This window comes from Lonchura striata, chromosome 4 (genome assembly GCF_046129695.1).
Source record: "Lonchura striata isolate bLonStr1 chromosome 4, bLonStr1.mat, whole genome shotgun sequence".
Lineage (NCBI taxonomy): Eukaryota > Metazoa > Chordata > Aves > Passeriformes > Estrildidae > Lonchura > Lonchura striata.
Genome location: NC_134606.1, coordinates 65,632,646 through 65,655,919, shown reverse-complemented (window position 1 = coordinate 65,655,919; position 23,274 = coordinate 65,632,646). Strand labels below are relative to the sequence as shown.

Sequence of the window (23,274 nt, the reverse complement as noted above, 5' to 3'; positions counted from 1 at the left end):
AACTCAGCTGAGATGAACTCTTACGTGTTTCACACTATTTCCCCCTGTCCACTCCCCCTCCCTTTTTTTTCCCCCAGAACTACAGTTTTTCTTTTTTTTTCCATCAATACCTTTTCAGCAACCTGTTACAGAAATTACAACATGCTATCCCAGGATCCTACACAATATCTCACCACAGACAGCAAACAATCATTAAGACTAAACACTGAACAGATTTTGGGCTGTGGATATGCCCAAGAGACTTGATGAAGGCTTGGATCTTGCTAAAGGGCAGCTGAGAGAAACTGCTGGTCCATTTTTAAGTGCTCAGTGCTGTTAACAGGAGATTCTTGGTTTAGCAAGGAACTCTAGGGCTTAGTCCCATCCAGATGTTCATAGTACACTACATTTCCAAGGGTTCCACAGATATCAGAAGCATGGGGAGCAAAAGGGAGGGAGAGAAGGCGAGATGTCTGCTGAGCATACACACAGAAATAAGAAGAAAAGCACTGGCTGAGTTTCAGAAGTTAAAATCTGACCCCACTGAAGTAAGCAGGTTTGCCATCATGGAGACAGAATTTTACCCAATGTGAACAGTATTCTGGGAATATCCTCCCTCCAGACACACTGAGGGAGGTCTTCTGGCTCTGAATAATCACTGGAATCACAGGATGGGAAACTAAACCCAAACCAAGACAACAATACCAGAATGATTAATCGACAGACAAAAAAATAATGTAACAACAATGAAGTGAAAAGCATTGCAGAAGTGGGTGGAAAGAAGGTGGCAAGTCCTTTACCTCCTGGACCACTGAACTTTGAGGAGCAAGGGAGGATGCAAGGACTTGTGATGATGGGTACAATAGGCCACATCAAGGCTGCACTGGAGTCTTGGAGTCTGCACAGATTCAATACCAAGGAGGAAAAAACTTGTAGTGCATATTGAGCCTTGGAGTAGGCTCACATCAGTAATGCTATATAACGAGGCCAGAACCTAGCAACTTCAGCAAAGTTTCCTAGGAGTAATCAGTGTCATAACTTACAAATTCCCAGGCAGGCTAGTTCACAGAAAGGGCACTCTCAGCAAGCTCTGTGGTTGTGTAACTGAGCATTCTGGATATGAGAAATACAATAAACACACACAATGCCTATAAAGTTCCATCTACTCTGACAGCTATGACCCAGTTATTTAGCCTACAGTTGCCCTCTGATTTAGTTAGCATTCGGATTCATACCACAACTATATATAAGGTCCTGGATGTTCTCTGTTCACTGCCTTAAGAGTTCAAGTTGCCTGCTATGCCAGGTTCTACCTTTCAGACTGCCTGAACCCTCCAAATTTACTTGATGCAACTAGAGAGTCAAATTCCCATAACTGCTGTAATTCAGCTTGCCTAACTCCCAGGCAAAGACCTCTTCTTTGCTGCAGCTCTGCTGCAAAAAGGGACTAAGTGACTTTTCTGGGAACTACTGTAAAATGCACCACACTGGATGTGGTGATGACAGCAGGGAAACTTGCACATCCATCACTGACAAATATTCAAGTACTGCATTGCCCTTTAGATGAGAAATCCAGATGAAGATTCATGTCTTCATGTCAATGATGAATGAACGACAGCAGCTAACTAAGTAGTAGAGCAGATTTCCCTGAGTGACTGTGTGACAACCACAGCAGAGGCAGGGATACATTCGCTTTTGGAAGGTCCCAAAGTGCTTTGAGCTTTCCTCAGGCCTTCCTTCTTCTCAAAGCCACTGGAAAGGCTGGCTTCCCCACCCACACCTCTGACAGCGTGAGGTTTACAGCCTTCAACCTGCTAGTTTTCTCCCCCTGCTCTCTTCTCTTGCTCTCTCTCATATAACCAGAATTATAAACAGGAACAAAGCTCTTTTCACAGTCCTTCCCTGGGCTTGGCCAGTCTCTTCAGGAGACAATCTCCTGATGCTCCATAGTTTGCTGTCTGTGTGCCTGGTCTTGGTGCAAGTTCCTTGTCTGTGGGCTCTGCTGCCAGCTCTCAGAATTGTCCAGTCTTCAGGTCTATGGTCCAATATTATCAAAGGTAAGGGGGAAAATAGAAGATAAGGTGGGAAACAAAGCGCACCAAGGCAAAATCAGGTATCTTTTTAGCCTTGCAGTATTCTGCTGGCTCTGAGAAATCTTTTCGCCCAGTTACTTAACTTAGCTGGCAACTTGGAAAATCAATTAAAAAAGTATTTTGTCCTTCTGCAAACTCTTGAACCAAATCTGGAGGGAAGAGAGTGCCTGGAGAGCTACTGAGCTCTTGTGCCCCCTGGCACCCTCAACACCTTTGCTATGCCTGAGAAACCAGAAGAGAGGTTCTCAGCCTGACAAGATCCTGGGATGAAAAGCACAGACTGCTCCCCATGCTGAGCTTGGGACCAGGCTGCTGGTTTTTCCCAGCATGTGTCCTGCAGCTGTGTGTCTAAGGGGCACCCCACAGCCCTCCTTCCCTGCCTGGATCCTGCAGAGAACTGTGGGGCAAGGATCATTAGCCATGAGAGGATCTACTTGCTTCTGGAGTGCTGAAGGGCAGAGCAGAGACCAGCATTTCGCCCAGTCTCTATTACAGTGTGGTGCCACCTTTCCTTTGTTTTTAAAATCAGCCTTAAATGCATTTAAAAACAATTACTGGAAGGAACAAAATCCCATCTTGTTCTGAACAGCTCTTGCCAGCACTCAAGGAGACTTGAGAAAACTGAATGTCCCCAGCTGGCAGGCTAGCCATGGAAGATGGCTGGGATTATAACATTGCTACTCACTCCTTGCTGGATCCAGAACTTACACCATAAAAGGACCAAACCTGAAACCTGAAATCCACAAAACAGAATGTAAAAATCTGGGCCACCAGTATCTAAGGCCACATGTCCAGTCTTTCTAGAAATTATTTTCACTTCCATGACATGGCATGACAACATGAGAGAAAATGGGATTATCAAGTCTGCCACAGAGTAGGTAGAGTAATGTAAAATCATTTCAGCCTAGCTGTCATCATGTCTCTCCTACCTTTTACACATAATATTATTACTTACCTCCTTTTTCATGCTCAGGCCCATAGCAGTACCTAGAAACCACTGAAAATGTATATTTTTTCCAGAACCTAAACAATCTCTATACACAAAACTGTATTTTATTACATTCTTCTACCTCTCTTCAAGTGTATCTGATGATTTTCTATAATAGTCTTGTCAATATACCAACTGTTATCAACCACATAGGTATCTTCTACTGATCTGCTATTTTGCCTAAAAATATGAATTTTAGACTAGCACAGTCCTCACTCAAAACAGCTGACAAGAATCCTTTTAAACTGTCAGATTTTTAACAGAGAACATAATTTTTAGGAACAGAGAGACATGCAGACATTTTGAGGATTACTTGTTCAAATGGTACCACTTACACACCTTACACAAGTAAAATTCTCCTTTTCCTTGTACAAATCATCAGTGCTGTTTAACTGCACTCAGGCTTTCAAGTACAGGAACTCTGACCATCAGCCCAGTACAGCAGAACACATGATAATTAAATTTACTTACCCTTCAGATTCCTTCTGGCCTTAAAATAAGGCCATTGCTCCAATGAGAAGCCCTCAAAGGGCTGCTCACTAGAGATGGGTTTGTGGCTGGAGTTTCTAGACATTTATTTCAGTGCAAATCCTGCCAGAAATTGGAACTTACTGCTTGTTGTGAAGTTACCCTCGCCAGCCTGGGGAAAGGAGCCCACGTCTTGGATGACCTGCAGCGCTCCCACGGGCCGGGCCGGGGGGTCCAGGGCCACCGAGCTCTCGTTCACTGTAATGTCACTGGCTCCTGTGATCTGGTTGGTCGGTGGTCCTCCTATGGATGCTTCTAAGTCCGGAGGTATATCATCCATGCAATCTGCATTTGGCTAATGGGAAGAAAAAGGAGAAAATTTGGATTCTACCTGATAAAAAGATTCAACTTACTTCTTACCTATTTGTCAGATTTTCTTTTTTTGGCTTTATTTCAGTGTTGAAAATGACAACATAAAATGAATAAACACACAGTGTTTGTCTTCATGTACTTAATACAATCTGTTGGAAGAGAGACCCAAAGTATGCCATGGGAATATTGAGTATTAAACTGTGTCACCTACAATTGCTAAACATTCTTATTTATACTTTTAAAAAGGTTTGGGAATGTGCACATTAAAAAAGTAATTAACTTATTGGTATGATCTGCTCAACATAGGCAGATTGCTGAATCAGACCACAAATGTAAACAGAGACAGGAGCTGAAGGGGAACAATTATATTTTAAAATTATTATTTTTTTTTTCAAATATACACTTTACAGAGCCAGTATCTGAACTTACAGGAAAAAGAATTCAATAAGAACTGCCTGTGTGTGCATCTATGCATGTGGTGCAAAACTAGAAGCTAAAACTGTTTATAAAACAAGTCTCTAAACATAAAAAGATCATCTTTACTAATACTGTATTTCCTACAAAACACAATTATGAGAAAAGAAACAAGTAGACAATAATGGGAAACTGAAGAGGATTTTTTGATTCACAGTTTTTCTTGCTATGTGATGCAAGAGCAGTGACAGAGACATAGCAAGAGTGAGCTGCAATATGCAGGGGCCTTGTAAAGTTAGGAAATGTTAATTTTTTTCCATTTATCTTTATTCTCCAGAAACCAGACAGCTAGTCTGGATCAGTCATTTAGGTTTCCTGTAACTTCAGGGGTTTGAGACATTTTTGCTATGTGATTAATCCCTTAGCTGTAGGTATGAATTGCTCCCTCTGCTCAGCACTAAGCAGAGACAGGGCTTACACTGGTAGACTGAAAACTCAACATTCAAACGGCCAGTGTCAGAGGAGGTGTACTCTGTTTGGTGGATCTGATTTTTTTTTCCTATGCTTAGTTGTCTCACATGCCAAGGCACTTTGGAAAATCTCACTATCTGCTTATCTCCACAGCAGGCATGAAGAAACTAAGCAAAATATGATACAGCAAAGGCTTAAAGAGAGATTTAACTTTAAGCACATGAGAAATCTCCTTGAATTCAAGTACTGAAGGTTACCATATGTTTACTTTTTTTTTTTTTTTTTTTCCCCAGAATCAGGAACTTAACATGTTTTCTCTTTTTTAACACATTCCCTGTCAGATTGTTGTCACTTCTTGAGTATTTTTTTCACAAGTGTTCCTAATGAAAAAGACAGGCAATTTAAGAAGTCTTGTACCCACAAACTGAAGTTTGGAATGAAAACTAGAACTGTTGTTGTCTGGCTCCAATCTAATCCACAAGCAGCAAGAATGCCTCAGATTTGGGATAAAAAAGGCACATTCAGCTATACCAGGTGTTAATGAAATTCACTGAATCTGTACTTTTCCAAGTGAAGTACCAATCACTTATCTGTAGGACAGGGAGCCAAAATTAACCCTTAGATCTATTACTCTTTCACTCTCTTAGCTATTATAATGTTTTCAGATTTTCATTTTTAATTTATTTCATATTTGATGGCAGTGTATATTAAAAACAAAAGGCCTATTTTCCTTTCTCCTATAGGCAAAATTATTTCAATTTTTCAGGGGACTGGTAGTGTGTCCTTTGCTCTGATTCCAGTTATTCCTACAATGGGGTTCTATCACAAACTTTTAAACCTTCTAAAGAGGGGGATTATAATTGAAAGTAAAACCAAACATTAAAGATGAAAAAAAATATTACTTGATATAATTAATCTCTTTACTCCTGAATAATTTTAATTATAAAAAATGCCCCAAATGAAGCAGCATGCTATAAAACTATTTATATTAAATGCTGATCAGAAAAAAAAACCCCCAAAAACCAAACCATTATGGCTTTGGCAACCAGAGTGACCCAGATACAGTTCTAAGTTTAATTATATTGGTTTTACTTGTGCCCTGCATGTAAGTGCTTTGAGAGCACAATTCCACTAAAGTCAAAGGAAAGCTTTGTATTGACTTCAGAGGGTTTGGCTAAGGCTCTTAGTTAATAGCTTCAAGTCATACAATGTGCTGCCAAAAATGCAGCTGACTGCATATCCAGCAGATGTTTGCAGGAAAGAGGGAGAAGCAGAGGGAAACTATTTTATGTGATATGATTGTCCCAATAGCAATGTAGCTCTTTGAAAGACACTTTCAGTGGTAACCCATTTCAAATATTGCAGGTGTAGTCTGAGCTGGATTTGCCAGCAAAGAGTGGAAAAGGTAAGGCCAACCATATGCTGATAGATAATTAATAATCTTCTGGAGCTGCAGAGAGAAGTGGAGGTGTTGGGGTGCTCAGCAATTGTGAAAAGGAGTGCAGGAGTTTTGGTGCCTCATGGCTGCCTGGGGAATCTGAGTTTAAGGTAGATAATATTTGAATTCTCTATTACAAGCTAAATGCAGAGTTTAATTGTGAACTGAATTGAAACATTTTGATATTTGGGGTTTAACCAATCCTTTCCTGGAAAATACAAAGTCTTCCAGCTAAATAAAGCACACTATAGCTACAGACTCACAAGCCAGGTCTTTAATAACAACCATAGGACAAACATGCAGCTGGCAGGAAAAAAATCCCCCATAGCCTGTCTATGGTAAGATTTCCTCATTCCTCCCATTGTAAAAGCCTGCAAAAGGACTTTGGCAAATTTGTACCCAAATCTCCCATCAGAGGCTGATGCCTGCCTAAGGCTTTTTTCTTCTTTTGTGTGTGGAAATTTCAGCTAAGAGAGCTCAGAGAGACTCAAGAATGTGGTTAGGAAATGACATTTTGCTTCATCCACTCTACAGAGATCTTTGCCACCTCTCACTGAGAAGCCCTAGAACTTCATAGGTTCTTTGAGGTCAACATCTTTTCCCCCAGCAGCCTATGGACACCTGGCTAAGTGATGAGTCTCTAAAAACAGTAGTTCATGTGTGCTGGTGGCTTTTTTGGCTCATAGGAGGACCAGAAATCACACCTTAGCAATGATGTCCACCCTGGGCTGTCCTCAGCTAGGCAGTGAGAGGGGTGAGGACAATATGATTTCTGTGCAGGTGGAAAACAGGTCCTAGGAGCTGAGCAGGAGCTCAAAAGGACACAGGCTGGGCAGGAGGGGTTATGCAGAGGAGAAGGAGGAAAGAGCATAAGGTAGGAAAAGAACGAACAGGAGCTGAGGTGTATTTCAGAAAGAGAAGGTAGAAAAAAAAGAGGAGGAGCAGCAACTGATAGCAGTATAGGAGTTTTTAACCCTCAAGCTACCAGATGATCTTATACCTTCACTTCCTTTGCTGTAAACCAGAGGAAACGTGACACATAGGCTACCATCTACTCCAATTTCTCATGGACAGCATCTCCTACTACAAGTCACTTTGAGGGATAAGACTCTCCCTTCATGAACATATCCAATGATCCATGTACCCCAACATGCTTCATCCAAGAGATGAAGAGAGCTGTTTTCAGCTTGTTGTCTTAGAACAACCTAAAGGAAATTTTTACAGAAATTCATACAATAAAATCCCCTAAAAATACTTTGCTAGTGGAACATTAAAATCCAAGTTCTCAAGTGCTTTATTTTTAGTGTTAAGACAGACCAACACTAAAGCTGATTTGGAAAACTTAATTTGAACCAGTTACATCAGCATCTTTAATTACATGCTCGGTACAATTATTTCCAAAGAAGCTCCAAGCAGAAAGCTCTCAGTGAGGAGAGAAGGATAGATCACTGTTCTCCTGTACTGTACAGCAGAGGAAAGGGAGCTATGAGAAGGGAAACAGTGGTTGAGGAAATGTAGTGGTGTTTCAATTATTCCTACACCTGCCACTACAGAGCTGTTCATAGGCAGTGAAATCCAGCCATGTAAACCAAAAATTTTACACATGGCCTCTGGGCATGTTTCTTGTTCCACTAGCTGTGCCCAGCCTCAAACAGCCTGTGGACATGCTTAGCCTTCAGCAGCAGCCAGTGAAGCCAGTGAGAGCCATGTCCTGGATGCAAATTCTAATAGCACTAAACTTTCTGGAGAGCCTTTAACATCTCACTGCAGGCCTCCAGAAAGCATGGCTCTGGTTTGCCTGTATCCCCTGATTATGAAGGACAAAGAACACATTAATGAAGTGCTTGGATAAAAATGTGAAGGGGCCATTGTGAGAGCAGAAATGGTGTGGTGCTGTCAGATGCACAGGGAAGCCATGGAACAATACACTGGGTAGGGAGAAGAGGTGTCAGAACCCTGTGTAACTGCTCATGGCAGCCTGTGAGCTCAGATAAAACCTGGGGAAATACTTCTGTATTTAAGTCTAGGTGCAGAGATACTGCATGGCAGAGCTAGCCTTCATTTGGGCTTGTCATCTTAAGCACTGATTTAACAGTTGCATCGCCTCTAAATATATTAAAGACAATATGCATGTTTAGCAGAAAAAGTAGCCAAAGTGTTTTGATGCATTACCCTAGCTACAATGCCCTCCTTCATTTTCCCCTTTGCATGTTTTCAGTTTGGATTATATTAGGTTTATTAACATATCAGCCTGCAACCTGCGTCCTTGTCTCCGTGAAACTGATTTCTCTGAGAATGGCTATATCCGCTCCTCGATATGTCCACGTGAGCTATTTTACTTTATAAAGCTCTTTCAAATGTGAACTGGTGCATCACTGACTGTGCATCGGGGGGATGTTTACAGCACCTGGCAAGGCATCAGCTGGAGGTGTTTTGGTATTGAACATCACAAGCCTTGCACAGTGGAGGAGAGTGACTCACTCCCTCCTAGTGAAGCCCTGAGCTCTGTGATAGCTCCAGCTGGCAGACGGTGTATGGCAGACAGGACATACACTATCTGAATGCAAACAGGCGATTTAAAAAGATCAATTACTCTGGCAGTTTCTAACCACATTTGAATGCTCCAAATAACAAAAAGCTTAATAATTTTTGGTATGCGATGTGCTCCATCACATGCTTAATAAAGGAGAAATGGCCCTTAACTGGAATTAGGAGTACAGACCTTGCTTCAGATAGACTTTAAGAGAAATCTGACAGAAAAAGGACTTTCTTCCCCAGAATGAGCAATTGTCCTTGGTGAGTGTAGCAAAGAAAATTTTATTTGCAGACTTCCTGCTTTCAGATTTGAACCAACGACATGATTTAAAAAATAAATCCAGTCCTGAAAGCCATGTGAAAAATTCTATAAATCCACCAAAACACCAGTGAACAACCTTCTGCTTCACCAAGCAGGCAGCCACAGACACGCAAATCCCGACACTCAACCAACGCCCATACAGACATTCCTCCTTGCTAATACGAGTGGGGTGCAGGACAGAGGTAGATAATAATTAATTGAGGTTATACTTATTATCAGAGGTTAATAATAACCAATTATATATATTATATATTATATCTATTGTATTTATATTATATACAATTACATTATAATGATATATATTATATAATTATATATTATAATGATCAATTATATGATAATATATAATTAAAATTATTATAATTATATTATATTATAATATTCAATAATATGGCAAAAAGAGTAAGATGGGAACAGACAGACAAAGGTTAGGGCTATAGTCAGGTGGCTGGTGTTTCCCTTCTGCCCTGATGGGCTGCTCTGCAAAGTGCTTACCGGAATCCCTAGAGCTTTTAGAATATTCATTTTACACATCGGGCAGGTACGATGGTCTAGCAGCCAGGGGTCTACACAGGACTTGTGGAAAAGATGCCTGCAATGAAAACCAGGATATCTTAATTCAAATGCAGCACAGCACAATTTACCACTTAGTGCCAGATGATTCCGAATTCTTTTAAGTGAGAGTATTTCAACTGGTGCAGTTTGTGACCTCTTCAAGGACTGCAGAACTAGGTTCTACACACAGGACTAAAATGATTCCTGCAGCAACTCAATGTGCACATGTGCACATTTCAATGTGTTTGGAATAGAAGATGTAGTTATTTAGAGAGTTAGTGAAAATATACAAAATGCATTAGCAAACCTGATATTCTTTAAATGTTAAAGGCTGCCAGTAAACAAAAGCTGCTTGCTGGAAAAGGTAAAAATCATGTTAGTTTTTCTTAATAGTTCTACAGACAAACCTGATTACACATCATTTAAATGTGAAGACATTGAGGGTCTAGTATTTTTCAGGATAGAGTAATAAAGAAATAAATTGAATTAGAAAAAAAAAAGATACTTTTCATTTAAACAGAAAAAACAGTACAATGCTTTTACAAATATTCTCTCTGACTTCTCCACTCTTTAGAAGCTGCTCATCAGAGAGAGCTCCTACACAATTCCCTGAAGGAATTGTTGTTAATCCTGTTCTGAGGATGAAGTGACCACCAAGCAACTACCTGAGCCCTGTAGCTGCTGGGCACTGCTTTTCCTAGACATTAATCAGGTGGAGCAACTGAACATTTTTTGTTTAGCTTTGCCTTTAACAAACTGATAATGACTGTAGAGATCTTTAATGTGTGTATGGCAGACTGTATTCTCTCTCTCGAGCATATTCTGTTACTGGGAATATTAGGAAACATTTCTTCACCCAAAGGGTGGTCAGGCATTGAGACAGGCTGCCCACGGAAGTGGTATCTGGAGGTATTTTATGACATGTGGATGTGGCACTTGAGGACACGCATTAGTGGTGGGCTTGGCAGTGCTGGGTCTATTGTTAGACTTGAAATACCTAAATATCTGTAAGATCCTAAGGCTCAGCCTGGAGCACGGCACATACCAGTCTCTACAAGGAAATGCAATCTCTGAGAAAGCCAGAGTCACCTAATGTACCAAAGTCACTCTAAATATTTAACTGCTACTTATTGAGCTGAATGGGTCAGCAGATGCATGGTATCACCACACGGCAAATTATTGCCTTCCTGTGCTTTGTATCACTTTATACAACTATAAGAAAGGGCAAACATATTCTTGGAAGTTCGATCTAGTCTAATTATATCAGTTGGCTGGGGTATCAAATCTCATTTGATCCTGTATGTCAACAGGATTAATCAAATGAAGCATTGTGATATTTGAAGTTTAAGCTACTACTTTATAACCTTACTGAAGTTCACAGCAGTACTTCCAAACACGACCTGACCTAACGGATAGCAACAAATGAACCAGATTTTGGTCTCTGTCCTGCTTAACATTTCCTTCCTTCTATCTTAGGAGGGTCATGTTTAGCACATCATCAGACAAGCATTCTGAATAGGTGAAAGCATAAAGATAAACATTCTTAGGCATGTGTAATTTTACATTTGGAAGTCTAACCAAAAGATTTTCTTGAGTTCGTTAATTCAATGTTAAGTCATGATGTCTTACCTTTCAGCTACATGAAATAATACTGAAATTCTTGTTAGTGATTGGTTTTCTTTATTAAGAAATTAATTATATTATCAAATTCATAAATATGCATATTGGCAAACATCTGAAGCACATTTGCGCCAAAATAATCAGGTCCATTTACAAAACCTGAGATATTTATTAATCTCTCAGAATACAAAACAGATTTCCAAAATCTGTTTTCAATAAAAATTACATAGTTTCCACCAAATCCCCTTTCATTTTCAAGCTTTTTCAAAGCCTTTCCAGCTTGGACAGCCTCAGTCAAACTGGTGTTCATATCAGAGAGTTTCATGTTTGCTCATCATCAAAAGCTTGACTTGCATGCCTTAAAGACTTTAATCTAAAGTTCAATGTTCCTAAAGTTGGCTTCAAAAACAATATTCTAAAATAAATCCTTACAATGACAAGTAATTTAAAAACATGACAGGTCTTGTCACTTTGCACATCTCAATACTAATTTAGCACAGTGTATTATGACTCCATTAATTTCAGATTTAATATGTAATTTAATAATCAGAGGGAACTTGATTATTTGACAGAAATCCACAGAATAATGGAATGCTACTGAAAATCAGATAAAGAGTTGTCTTTTGTACTGCATTATACAATTAGAGCTCTTATCTGTTTTGAACATGTAAACATTTGTGCAGAAAAGCAAGGTGGCAGGCTTTGCAGATTTGGATTTGAATGTTTATTAGGTATAGCACTATGTACATGCTTATGGCATTCAACATACTGGCAATTGTTTAATGTTCCAAATTCAAGCAAAAGAAGGGTCAGCATAAAGTAAAATGAGAGCAACTGCAGTATTTCACTGTCACATGGTAAGACAAAGATGTAAAAATATCAACTGCAACAAAAATCCCTCCCTTTGCAGTTCCGACTGATGCAAATTTTAAATGGAAGGAGAGGATAGAGCCATCATGGGTGATTTCAGAAGTAATGACCCATACAGGAAGACAGTAAGACCAAGTTTCAAGCTCAGGCTCAGGATATGGCTTTGGCAATCAAAGTCAAAGCTAGAAAAAAATACAGGTTTTTTTTTCCCCCTATTGTGTGCAACCACAGTCATTGCAAAATGATGTTGATTTGGACAGGTTGAAAAGTTTCTCAAAAGAACTGCAATTGATTCGTTGACAGAGAGGAAGGCGAGATGTTGTCACAACCTCATACAAAAAGATTTTCATAAGGGAAAGGAAACAACTGTTCTCTACCTCTCCCAGGGATACGAAGCACAATGATGTTGTTTAAACTGCAGCAAGTGAGATCCAGGTTACACAATAAGAAAGGCTGTGCCACAGTCAGGGTAACGAAGCATTGCAATAAATTGTCAAGGGGTTTGCAATCTTCATCCTGGGAGACTGCAGAGTGTGTTGGAAAAAGCTGCCAAGAATGACACATGCGTGCCAGTGCCTCTGTGCTTTTCCAGAGGTGGTGGCCTCCTGGGATCCCTCCTGCACTCTCCTGTGACTGCACACGCCTGTGCAAAGCTCACAGAGCACCAAGGAAAAGAAACTCAAAGTCCCAGAGCATTCAATTTACTATTATCTAAACAGCACTTCACATTTTTTAACTAGATGTTGCTTTAGTTTGAAATGTATTTATGTTTTTTTGGAGATGCAATTTTAATAATACAAGAAAAAAAATCATGTTGCACTCAGCCCAAAATAATAATAACAATAATAGTAATAATAGCAATAGTAATAATAATGATGATGATGATTTCAGTACAACTATTCTAAAGTGTTCAGCTTGCCAATAATTTTGAGAGGCTTTTTTTCCAGATTAAGGGAAACTATTCTCCTTCCACCTTTCACTCCTAGTCTCATCTATGCAGAAAGAGAGCTACATCCCTAATAACCCTAAATAAGAGCACCAGTTGCCTGGATTAGGTCTGAAGTAAAGGATTTAGAATTTTTGTGAGAGACTGAGTAGCACTGTAGTATTCAACAAGAAGGTTTGATATTTTGGGAGGCACATATGCAGTGTTATTTACTTCTGAGGAGGACAAAAGAAGATGATAAGGGTGAGAGGAAGGAATCAAAGGGAAGAATGTGTGTGACAAAATAATTTTCACAGCAAGCTAATAAAAAGAAAGCAGGAATGAAAATTCTCTGTTTCACTGGCGTGAAGGTTCAGGAGAAAAGAACAAGCTGGAATGAACTCAGAGAATGTGTTTATTGGTGAAAGAAATGAAACAGAAAAAAAAAAAAAAACTATGAGGCACTTAGCAGAGGTAAGGCTGAAAGAAATGTCTTGCCTCTCTGTAGAAGTTTAGTAAAGTTTAGAAGTTTAGTAAAAGGCACACACTGGGAACAGCAGGACCAGTACCTTCTCCAAAGCTAGAGCAGAAAAGGCAATGTTGTTTTGAAACTGGAGATGGAAGACAAGCAGAATGAAGTAGGGCTGTGGCAAGAGATGTCACTGCAGGAAGAATAAACTTGGTTACATTTGATTTTTTGTCAGTGCCCTTAAAGACAACTTCAGAGATGTTTGCTACTGTTAAACTTAAAACCGGCTGCAAGTCAACACTTTTTACTTTTACCAAGTGTAATTCCTTATTTATTTAATGCACTTTGTAGAGTGAAGTTTATTACTACAGTCAGTTGTGGGAGCTGCCTGATGAAGACAGAGAGGAAGAAGCACAAGTGCACTTGGAATTCTCCTCTGAGCTTTCCAGAGTGAGGTACATAAAAACAGCATCCAGTGCCAGCAGAAAAGAAAGGACATTTGGGAAAACAGCCCAAGTCCCAGTAAGCATGACTTTTTGACTTCAGAGCTCATCCACTGCTATACTGGAGGCTTAATGAGGTTCCCATGTTGGAAAATGCACATGGCTTAACTGAGGATGCTGGCACAGGTAAACTACAGTCTGTGGGTCTTTATCAAGATATAACACACTCCTACTTGCTTCACAGAAACAGAAATTAATCCACTTTCCTTTTTGTTTTGGATGAGGAGATGAGTTTGAAAACAGCAGAAAGAATCATGAGTACCATTTCATGTTTCAGAAGTTCAAACCCGTGCAAGTATGGAAAACACTGCCCTTGCAGTTTGTGTAGCAGGAAAGCCAGGGTTGGTGAAATAGCTGCTTGATAAAGATCTTTGAGATTTTATAATTCCAGACTGCTAAGGTTCAAACTGTGGGTATTTTACAAGACAGCTCTTCTACTGCTACCCTTTTAGCATGAGTCATTTTCTGGGTGACCTTTTAAGTCAGCCAAGAACTAAACACCACCTGTTAACTCTGTGTTTCCTTTTCACTCTGCTTGACACAATGCTGTGGGTAACAAAGGCTCATTGAATTACGAGGTGGGACACAAGTGAAAGCTAAAGCTTAGACATATATTTAAGCTGTTGTAGATATACCTCAAAACACTGCCTATCTCAATCATGCAAAATTTCCAAGCTTTATTCTGCTTCTGTGCAATCAGGATTGATGCCATACCAAGGTCCACATTTTCTGGTAATTTCTCATTTTTCCATATATCTGCTTCATGAAGTGATGTGTTTCTGTCTGCTTATAGGAAAAAAAAAAAAAAGAGTTCACATGGAATTTGTCATTGTGGGGGATTTACAGTAGGTCAAATTTGTGATTAATCTGTTGCTTTGTGTTAGCCATTTAGTGATGGCAGTAAACAGATTCAATGAATCACATGAACTAACAGAAATGGACAGCTTGTAATATTCAAATATCTATTAGGGTAAAACATAGCAGAAAAATAAAAAAGTATTTCTGTTTCTCAAGCCAGTGAACATGACTCAGGAGAAACAAGAAGTTCTATTGAAAAAAATATAATCTTTGCTCTATATGTGCAGCACTTCATATCTGTATGTCTATGGAAATCAAACCCTTGCTGTTGTTCTCCTAGGGGCAACTGATCCTAGGAAATGTCCTAAGAATTTGATTTCCTTAGAGAAGCCCTCCATTAGGTAACACTTCACAAATTACAATACAATAGCACAAAGATGAATACAGCTGTTAGGAGTGGCTAGAGGCTGCACTCCTGTGTCACATCACTGTGGGTTGATGTGCTGCACAGGGCATTTCACATGAGGTGTATTTTACTTGCTACATCTCTTTCTATGGCTGGGGATTTTTTCTGACAAAAGTCATATTTTTCTCAGGCCCAGGATAACAAAAGAAGTAGCTCAATGGGGAGCAGAAGCCTGCTCTATCCCTGGCTGCTGTGGCCAGGATTCACCTTCAAGTCAGAGGCAAATTCTCCTAAGGCATTTATTCTAATTTAAAAAAAACCCAAAAAAACAGTGATGAAAGCAGATTAATCAAAATTTTAGTTTAAAAAATCCTACTGAAGACTTTGTTATAGGCTCAGGTCGGAAAAAATTTCTGACTACCATACTAAACCCTCAAGGTCTCACCACCATCACTGGTTTCATTTCATGTTGAATAAAGAGGCATTTCAGATATCTTTACCAACAGATTTGGAATAGGCCAAAATAATAAACTCACCCTTCCCTCCCCAGTTTCTCAGGTAATCTCATCAGTTTGAAAATGAGGGCAGAGACTGTCTTGAAGTAGAGATTATTAGAGCTAAAAGCACATTCAATTTACCTGCAAGGCAATATCCTGACAACATCATTGGGCTTGTAGCCTTCGATACAAACAGCACAGTTATCAAAGTCTGGCTCAGTCTCCTATAGGAAAGAGAATATTCATAATATTCATTTTTTATTTTGTTAGCTAATCTCTTCATACAAGAGCCTATGTGACAAAGTAAAACAGTCACTGAAGCAGATTACAAATCCAGTAATGCATTTCAAAACCAGCAAGTCAGATTTTATGACATGTTTCCATCTGGAAACTTGCACTGGGAAGCATGTAGATTTAGTTACTATGTTTAAACTTCCAGAATTTTCTGCATCCTGAACTGAATCACCCTCTCCCCCACCTGAAGGACACAGTAGCTAAATAAGTAAATGGCATTTCTGTTCTGCCTCATTGTCCCAGAGGTCTGAAGGAATCCTCAACACAGACTTTAATTTAGTAACGAGCATTTTGAAAAATTACCTTGTCACCTTTCCTGATGGTCCTGACTTGCAGCTTGCTGATTGCTTTCTTCGCAGCATCTCCAAGCCGGCGCTGCAATAAAAAATTTGCTCTTAAGCAAAGATCATCTCTTCATGCAGAAATCAAAACCCTTTTCTCCCTAGGCTACTTAATAATTTTAAATACATGTAACAGGATAATGTATAAATATAAACATAATAATTCATAAAAAGGGCACAGTAGGTGTGCTACACTGCAGCAGTGCCTACCAGTGTAGGCAACAAGTCCATTATTTGGTTATCCTACTTCTTCCCTCTCTTTTTTTAATGACACTTGTTAAAAAAAAAATACTGGGCAGTTAGTGCAGTGAATGCTGAACTTTTTCTTTCATTGTTCCATAGCTAGTTCATGATCTTCAGCAGGATACAACTTCTGAAAGTGACCTGTTAATTTTTTATAAACAATAATTCTGAATAATCTCTCCTGTCTTTTTTCCTGCAACACACAGTTGCCTACATTATAAAGATGAGGTGGAAGCATCTGCAGTTTCTTACAGGTAAAGCACTGTATAGTCCTGCAGTAACATCCTGCCCATACATAACCATTTGCTCATTCTTTGCCTTTCTATCATTCCCTCCAGTGGACCATAAAGTGATTACCACGTGATGTTTCTGACTGTTCTCCCATATTTCCAAAACCCTGTTACTGCGCTGGCAGGGTCACAGCCACCAGGAATAAAGTATGTAATAACAGCCTGACACAAAACACCCTGTCCTCAGACACTGAAGATGGACATATCTGCTCCTTGCAGGAGGCTGGGAACATCGCAGGGCCAATCACACAGCCACTGGTCAGCACCCCATGTTACAGAGCTTCTTCCTGTATCACTGCTCCAAGGACTTGGCTGCTCACTTGTGCCAATCCAAGGCAGTCTGGAGACAGACTCACAGCCTGGAAAAGTCTTTGGGAGGTCATGTATTCCCGCCCCCGCTCAAGGCTGGGTCAACTTCAAAGTCAGAGCTGTGTTAGTCAAGTTTTGACTATCTCCAAGAAAGGAGATTTCACAACCTCTGTGGATAATTTGTTCCAGTGCTTAACAAATCTCAGCCTTTTTTCTTCTCTAAACATACTAATGGAATTTCCCTTTCTGGTAATTTGTGATCATTACCCTGTGCACTTCCAGGAAGAGGCTGATTCTGACTCCTCTCTGACCACCCTTTTTGCAGCTGGAAGCAGAGCCCTTCCTCCTGCTCGGCTCCCCGCCCAGCTTAGGATGCTCCCTTCACCCCTCCATGTGCTTCTGCATCCAACATACTGGTGACCCTGCTTTGGACACTCCTCATTTTTCCTATGCCTCTCTCACATGGTTTCATGCAGCAATGCCCACTCCAATGCCTTCTTTATAACAGTTCATGATACAGTGTGCTCCAATTTGCCACCAATAAATGACTTGGACTCTTCCCTTCTCCTCCTCTCCCCAACGACATTTCCAGCCATGTGTTGCAGAGAAGAGACAGACTTAGGGCTTTTGGTGATTCAGAAGACATTCAACTCTCTGAGCTGGGAAACTCCTGTGCCAGAATTCAGAGGGGCCTGTCAGCAGGAAGGATTCCAGCTGGAGGGAGTGAGAGCATGAGGCCAAAAAAAGAAGGAAGTTCAAGGTTTATATTTATACTATATATTTATATTTATATTTATATTTATATTTATATTTATATTTATATACTATATAAATACTACACTATACTATACTATGCATTTATATTTATATTTATATTTATATTTATATTTATATTTATAGTTATAGTTATAGTTATAATTTGAGACCTAATCACCACACAGATATGACCAGTAAATTGCCCCTTTGGTCTTCAGATTAAATTAAAATCACTGGATTAAATTTAGAGAGTAAGCTTGTTGGATTGGAAAGGCTGACAAAACACATGTAATATAATATTTAAAGCAGAGTGCCATTTCAGATCTGGCTAAAGAGGAGAAAACAATCTGGACTATCAGGAGATTTATATATGAGCTTTCCAGCAACTTAATTATTGTATGTGAAGGAGTATCTTGTAGTTAGACAATGTCTCTTTCTGTGGTCCATTTTTCTCAGAGTCTCCCTTAAAAGAATAAATAAGAGTTGGAAACATTTCTTGTCAGCTATTTGGTTCTTTAATGTAAATCAAAGATAGACTGATAACATACAGCAAGACAAGAGCCATTATGTCATGCTTCAGAAAGTGCTTGTGATCCCTTTTTATCATTATTATTACTTTAATAAATGAAATATCTCAGTTCTTTTTTGCACATTCTTGAAGGGGAAGGGACAAGATCAAAAACTCATGTACATCTTTGATCTGCTTGCTTTAATATTTGCTTTCTCTTATCTATTGTAAATAGATAAGTTCATAACTTACATGTAAATGAGAGTAATTTAGTTTGTGAGAGAACAGGAATTTCTTGGACTAAAGTCATACTTTCAAAGGATTCTCCCATTTGAATGCAAGGCATGCTATCAATAACCAATTATTTTTCCTAAAAGATAAGAGGCATTACAGCAGTTTAAGGGTTTAAATTGAGGCTTAGAGATTTACAGTCATAAATCTCATAATCTCATTAGCAATGCTGCAACATTCAGTACTGGACTTGAAGGAGTTAAGCATGTCAGATGCAGTGGTCTTGAGGAGATGGCAGTGCTCATTAAATAGGAAGGACAGTCGCATGGAAAGCACCACTTATGTGTTCCTGAGAAAGTAAATGACCGTAAATGCTGTGGAAGAGAAGTCAGAATAAGTGTTTCTCCCTTAATGGTCTTACTAAACCCTCATCTCTGCAGGAGATCACCTTGTGCCTTGTGCAGAACGAGATGCATCATCAGCACGAGGTATCAGACACATCTATCCACAGACAGAGGTTGCAGACTCCATCATGGGAAGCATCTTCCCAAACTGCTTTAAAGATTGACACCCTTATTCAGTGGCCCAAAACTTTCATTCCAAGCCACAGCCACCAGTCTTCCTTCTCAGATAAATGCTCTATATGCTGACAATCACATACTAAAGATTCACCTAGGACATGAAAGATTCTCTTCAAGTCCAGTGCAATGGACCTGCTTTGGCTTCCACTATCCTGCAAAACTGAAGGAGTCCAACCAGTTTCAAAATGACTGTGTAGGAAACTTCCTCTGTACAAGAAGCCACATGGAAAGAAGGCACATGGAAAAAATGTGGTAAATAAATCTGACACTGAAACATCATCCCTTCTTCATTTTCCCATCTCACAAACAATAAAAAGGAAACTCTGCTATTGCTGGTGAAATATGAAATCTGACAGACTGGCAGGGTTGGTTTGTTGTTGTTGTAGCTGTTTTTAAGTCTGTGCCCTGGCTGTTAGAGGGCTGTAACATCAGGTCATATTTTGCTGAATTATCTCTGGAACTTGTCATGTAATTCTAAACTGCTTCTAATTAGCTCTGCAATGTGATGTTTCTTGATTTAAACAATTTCCACAGCCTTTTATGAAATCTCTCAACTCCCTCATCTTCTGGAGCCCTCCAGGAACCAGCTGCTGAGGAAACAGATTTTCTTACACAAATTTATTCTCTTCATGTCAAAAGGATTTATCATCAAGGCAATGACCAACTTCCTGGATGTCTTGTTAGGTGGGAAAAAAAGGTTCAATCATGTGAATATCACCTGTCTTCTACTTCCGTATGTAATGTACAGCTGTGTGTGCTAGAGGTACTCTTAAAAATTATAGGTATTAAAATAAAAATTGATATCTCATCGTGTTTGTAGCGACACCCTGGCTGTAGGTGCACAAGCCCATAGTGGAAGACAATTCTGTGCACTACTGCATTGATTCCCAGCCAAGTTGGGATGAATAGGCTCTGGCATTCAGCAAGAATCTTTGAAATCCTGATTCTCCACTCATCAATATCAGGCACCTAATTGGAGTAAGCTGTGTCTTCCTTCTGTTACGTCAACTTAGATTTTGCACACATGATAAGGAAGAGTGGTGGCTGAAGATGTAGATGGATTATGTCCAGGTTTCATCTCAGTGTGGAGTCACAGGAAATTATTCCAGGATATTTTTTTCAGTCTTTCTAGCTGCCTCTCTCATGGCTGGACTCATTGCTTTCTTGATGGATAACTAAAACAGTTCATTTTGGATTTACTGCTTGCTCAGAAACTTACACCTAATGAAAGAAGGGAAGTGGATCTGGAAAGTTACCACATAGAGAAGAACTAGACAAAAGCGTTTATAAAGCTTGACAAAAGGACAGTATGGTTTTAATCAGAAATTTGTGATTCCATCTTTGAGCTACAAGAAAATGTGTCATAGAAAAAAAAAACAACCAAAACTTGATGGAAAACAAAAAGGAACACTCATGGATGGAAAGGGCAAGAGCAAGCTGTGCTCTTCTGAACTACTTACATTGTTATATTCCGTAGCCAGGACTAAAAGAAACAAAACTAAAAAGCCACAGAAACCCATTAACACAAATAATAGGGTTTAGCTTGTATATTGCTACCATTTTCATATGAAAAGAGCAAATAAAGAGATTAGATGTCAGATAAAACTGTATGAAGAAAATTTTATGAAGACTTTTTAGGATGCCCCTTATTATTGCCAAGTTTTTCCCTCCAAAATAATAATAGTAATATTTATTAATATGCAATTACTTAGGAAGCACCCTTTCTAATTCTTCTAAAGAACAGAACTAGTATAATAACCAAGTTATTAAAACCCCTCCATAGGACAACTGCTTGTGTACATGTGGTCTCAAACTTTGGAAAGAAAATACTGAAAAGGAAATATGTTTGAACATATAAACACATTAGTTTCAAATTATAACATATTACCTGAATGAGCTTCTTATTTTGCTGAGTTTCATGTTTATGTATGTCTATTTACACTGCTAAGCTGCCTGTATAATTACTTGACTGAAAGTACACTTACTCACACACACAAATTAGGCATGCTTGTGCTTTTGCAGACAAAGCATCTAAAAATTATCACAGCCGTTGGAGATTCACAGTGAATCTGCTGCCAATGATGTTCAAATTCCAGCTGGGATAGTTTCATTCTTGCTATCCAAAATTTCAGACTGTATATTTAAATGGAAAATACATTCCTTCTGTCTGTAAATACAGAGTAGCTGCTCTCTGTCTCAGAGGATGCCTGAATTTCAATGGGGGAAGGCGAGGGATTCCTACATATCAAGTATTTGTTACAGTGTGTGTAGCAGGGCTTTTCACTACAAGATGATTATTCATACTCTGAGTTTTACCTTTTCTGCAGAATAAGTAAGGCAACCCTCTTCGCCCTGACAGCAATTTATTGAGGGTTCAGAAACCTCTCTGAATTACAGTGCATTTTTTACAGTGCAGTAAAATGATTATCTCTTCAAATTTCATACATTGATAACATTTTCTACTGTACCATTAGAATTAAATGTACAAGCCTAAGCTTCCCAGTTCTGCTGAGATAGATGCCTTTGGCCAAGAAAGTATTAAATATATTATTATTGTTGCTATTATTATTCACTGCTGAACTACCATAAAGATGGGCAGTGCTTTATAAAACCACTGCTACTGACTTCTCCTCAGCTCTATAGGCTTTTTATCTTTTTCAAGGGCTTTGGACAAGATGCCAAAACCAATAACAATGGTTTAATAACATTAGTGGCTATCACTACAGTCCTGTTCAGTGATCATTGTCAAATGAAGAGGGACGAGTTTGTCTTTCTAGCCCAAGACACTTCTAAAGAAGCATTAGAGTGAGAATAGGTTTCTTTTCCCTTTCTCCACTTATCATGAAAGTTGCTTCACACACACATACCTCACAATGTTTTAGTCAGCATTTTGAGCTCAAGAGTCCTTAGTTATATACATTGCTATGACTTTTGGCTATATGTACCACAACAATATTCTCACAAATAAACATCACCTTTCTATTTTTTTGTGTTTTGCATAAGGAAAAAAACCCATAATATACATACACTATTAATTTTTTTTTTTTTCTTGAACCCCATCTATATTGACATAAGTCTTGGATTTTCCCAGCCAGAGTAATTTTTATATTCCTATTCTTTTCACTTTCTTGGGTTTTCTTTTGGTTTTCTGTTTTTACTATGCATTGACAATTTCTTTAACTTCTACTTCTGCAATAAGTCCTGTGGTTATTTTCAGAAACACAAACAGTTATTCCAGCCCTGCTCACCTGATTTCTGTCTCTGGCATTTGCGTAGCGGAATCTCTGGATGTAGTAGAAGACCAGCCATGCCAAGGAGATGATCATCAACACAATGAAGGAGATGGAGACGAACACCACTGAGGTCCTGCTGACGTACTTCTGCAGGTTGCGTGTCCCGATGGTTATGTACATCATCACAGTAATGTTCCTCTCCAGGAGGCTCACTATCTCTTTTCCTTTGGGTTCAGGAATCATTATTGCTACAACATCTTCTAAGCCTATCAGGCAGAGAGAGAAAAGGAAGCTTAAGTAAAACAAGTGATCACCAAAAGGCAATCATAGAATCACAGAGTATCTTGAGTTGGAAGGGACTCACAAAGATCACTGAAGTCCAACTCCTGGCCCTGCACAGGACATCACAAGAATTCTACCATGTACCTGAGAACTTGGTCCAAATGCTTCTTGAACTCTGTCAGGCTTGGTTCTGTGACCACTTCCCTGGGGAGGGTGCTCCAATGCCCAACCACCCTTTGGGTGAAAAATCTTTTAATATCCAGCCTAAATCTCCCCTGACACAGCTTCATGCCATTTCTTCAGGTCCCATAACTGCTCACTGGAGAGAAGGGATCAGTGCCTGCCCTGCTGCTTCCCTTCCTGCTGAAATTATAACTGCAGTGAGGTTTCCCCTCAGTCTCCTCCAGGCTGAACAGACCAAGTGACCTCAGCCACTCCTGATACAACTTCCCCTCGAGGCCCTTCACCATGCTCGTGGCCCTC

General features: G+C 39.4%; 1 protein-coding gene across 2 annotated transcripts in view; it reads right to left on the bottom strand.

The window, feature by feature from the left end:
- RNF150 (ring finger protein 150) overlaps nucleotides 1–23,274 on the bottom strand; it is a 119,517-nt gene that overhangs the window by 28,567 nt on the left and 67,676 nt on the right. For both annotated transcript variants that reach the window (XM_031504682.2, XM_021526499.3), the window contains exons 2-6: nucleotides 22,525–22,775; nucleotides 16,321–16,392; nucleotides 15,865–15,947; nucleotides 9,576–9,672; nucleotides 3,673–3,883 (exon numbers count right to left, since the gene is read on the bottom strand). In XM_031504682.2, the coding sequence (XP_031360542.1) occupies nucleotides 3,673–3,883; nucleotides 9,576–9,672; nucleotides 15,865–15,947; nucleotides 16,321–16,392; nucleotides 22,525–22,775 (714 nt within the window). The remainder of the gene's footprint in view (nucleotides 1–3,672; nucleotides 3,884–9,575; nucleotides 9,673–15,864; nucleotides 15,948–16,320; nucleotides 16,393–22,524; nucleotides 22,776–23,274) is intronic.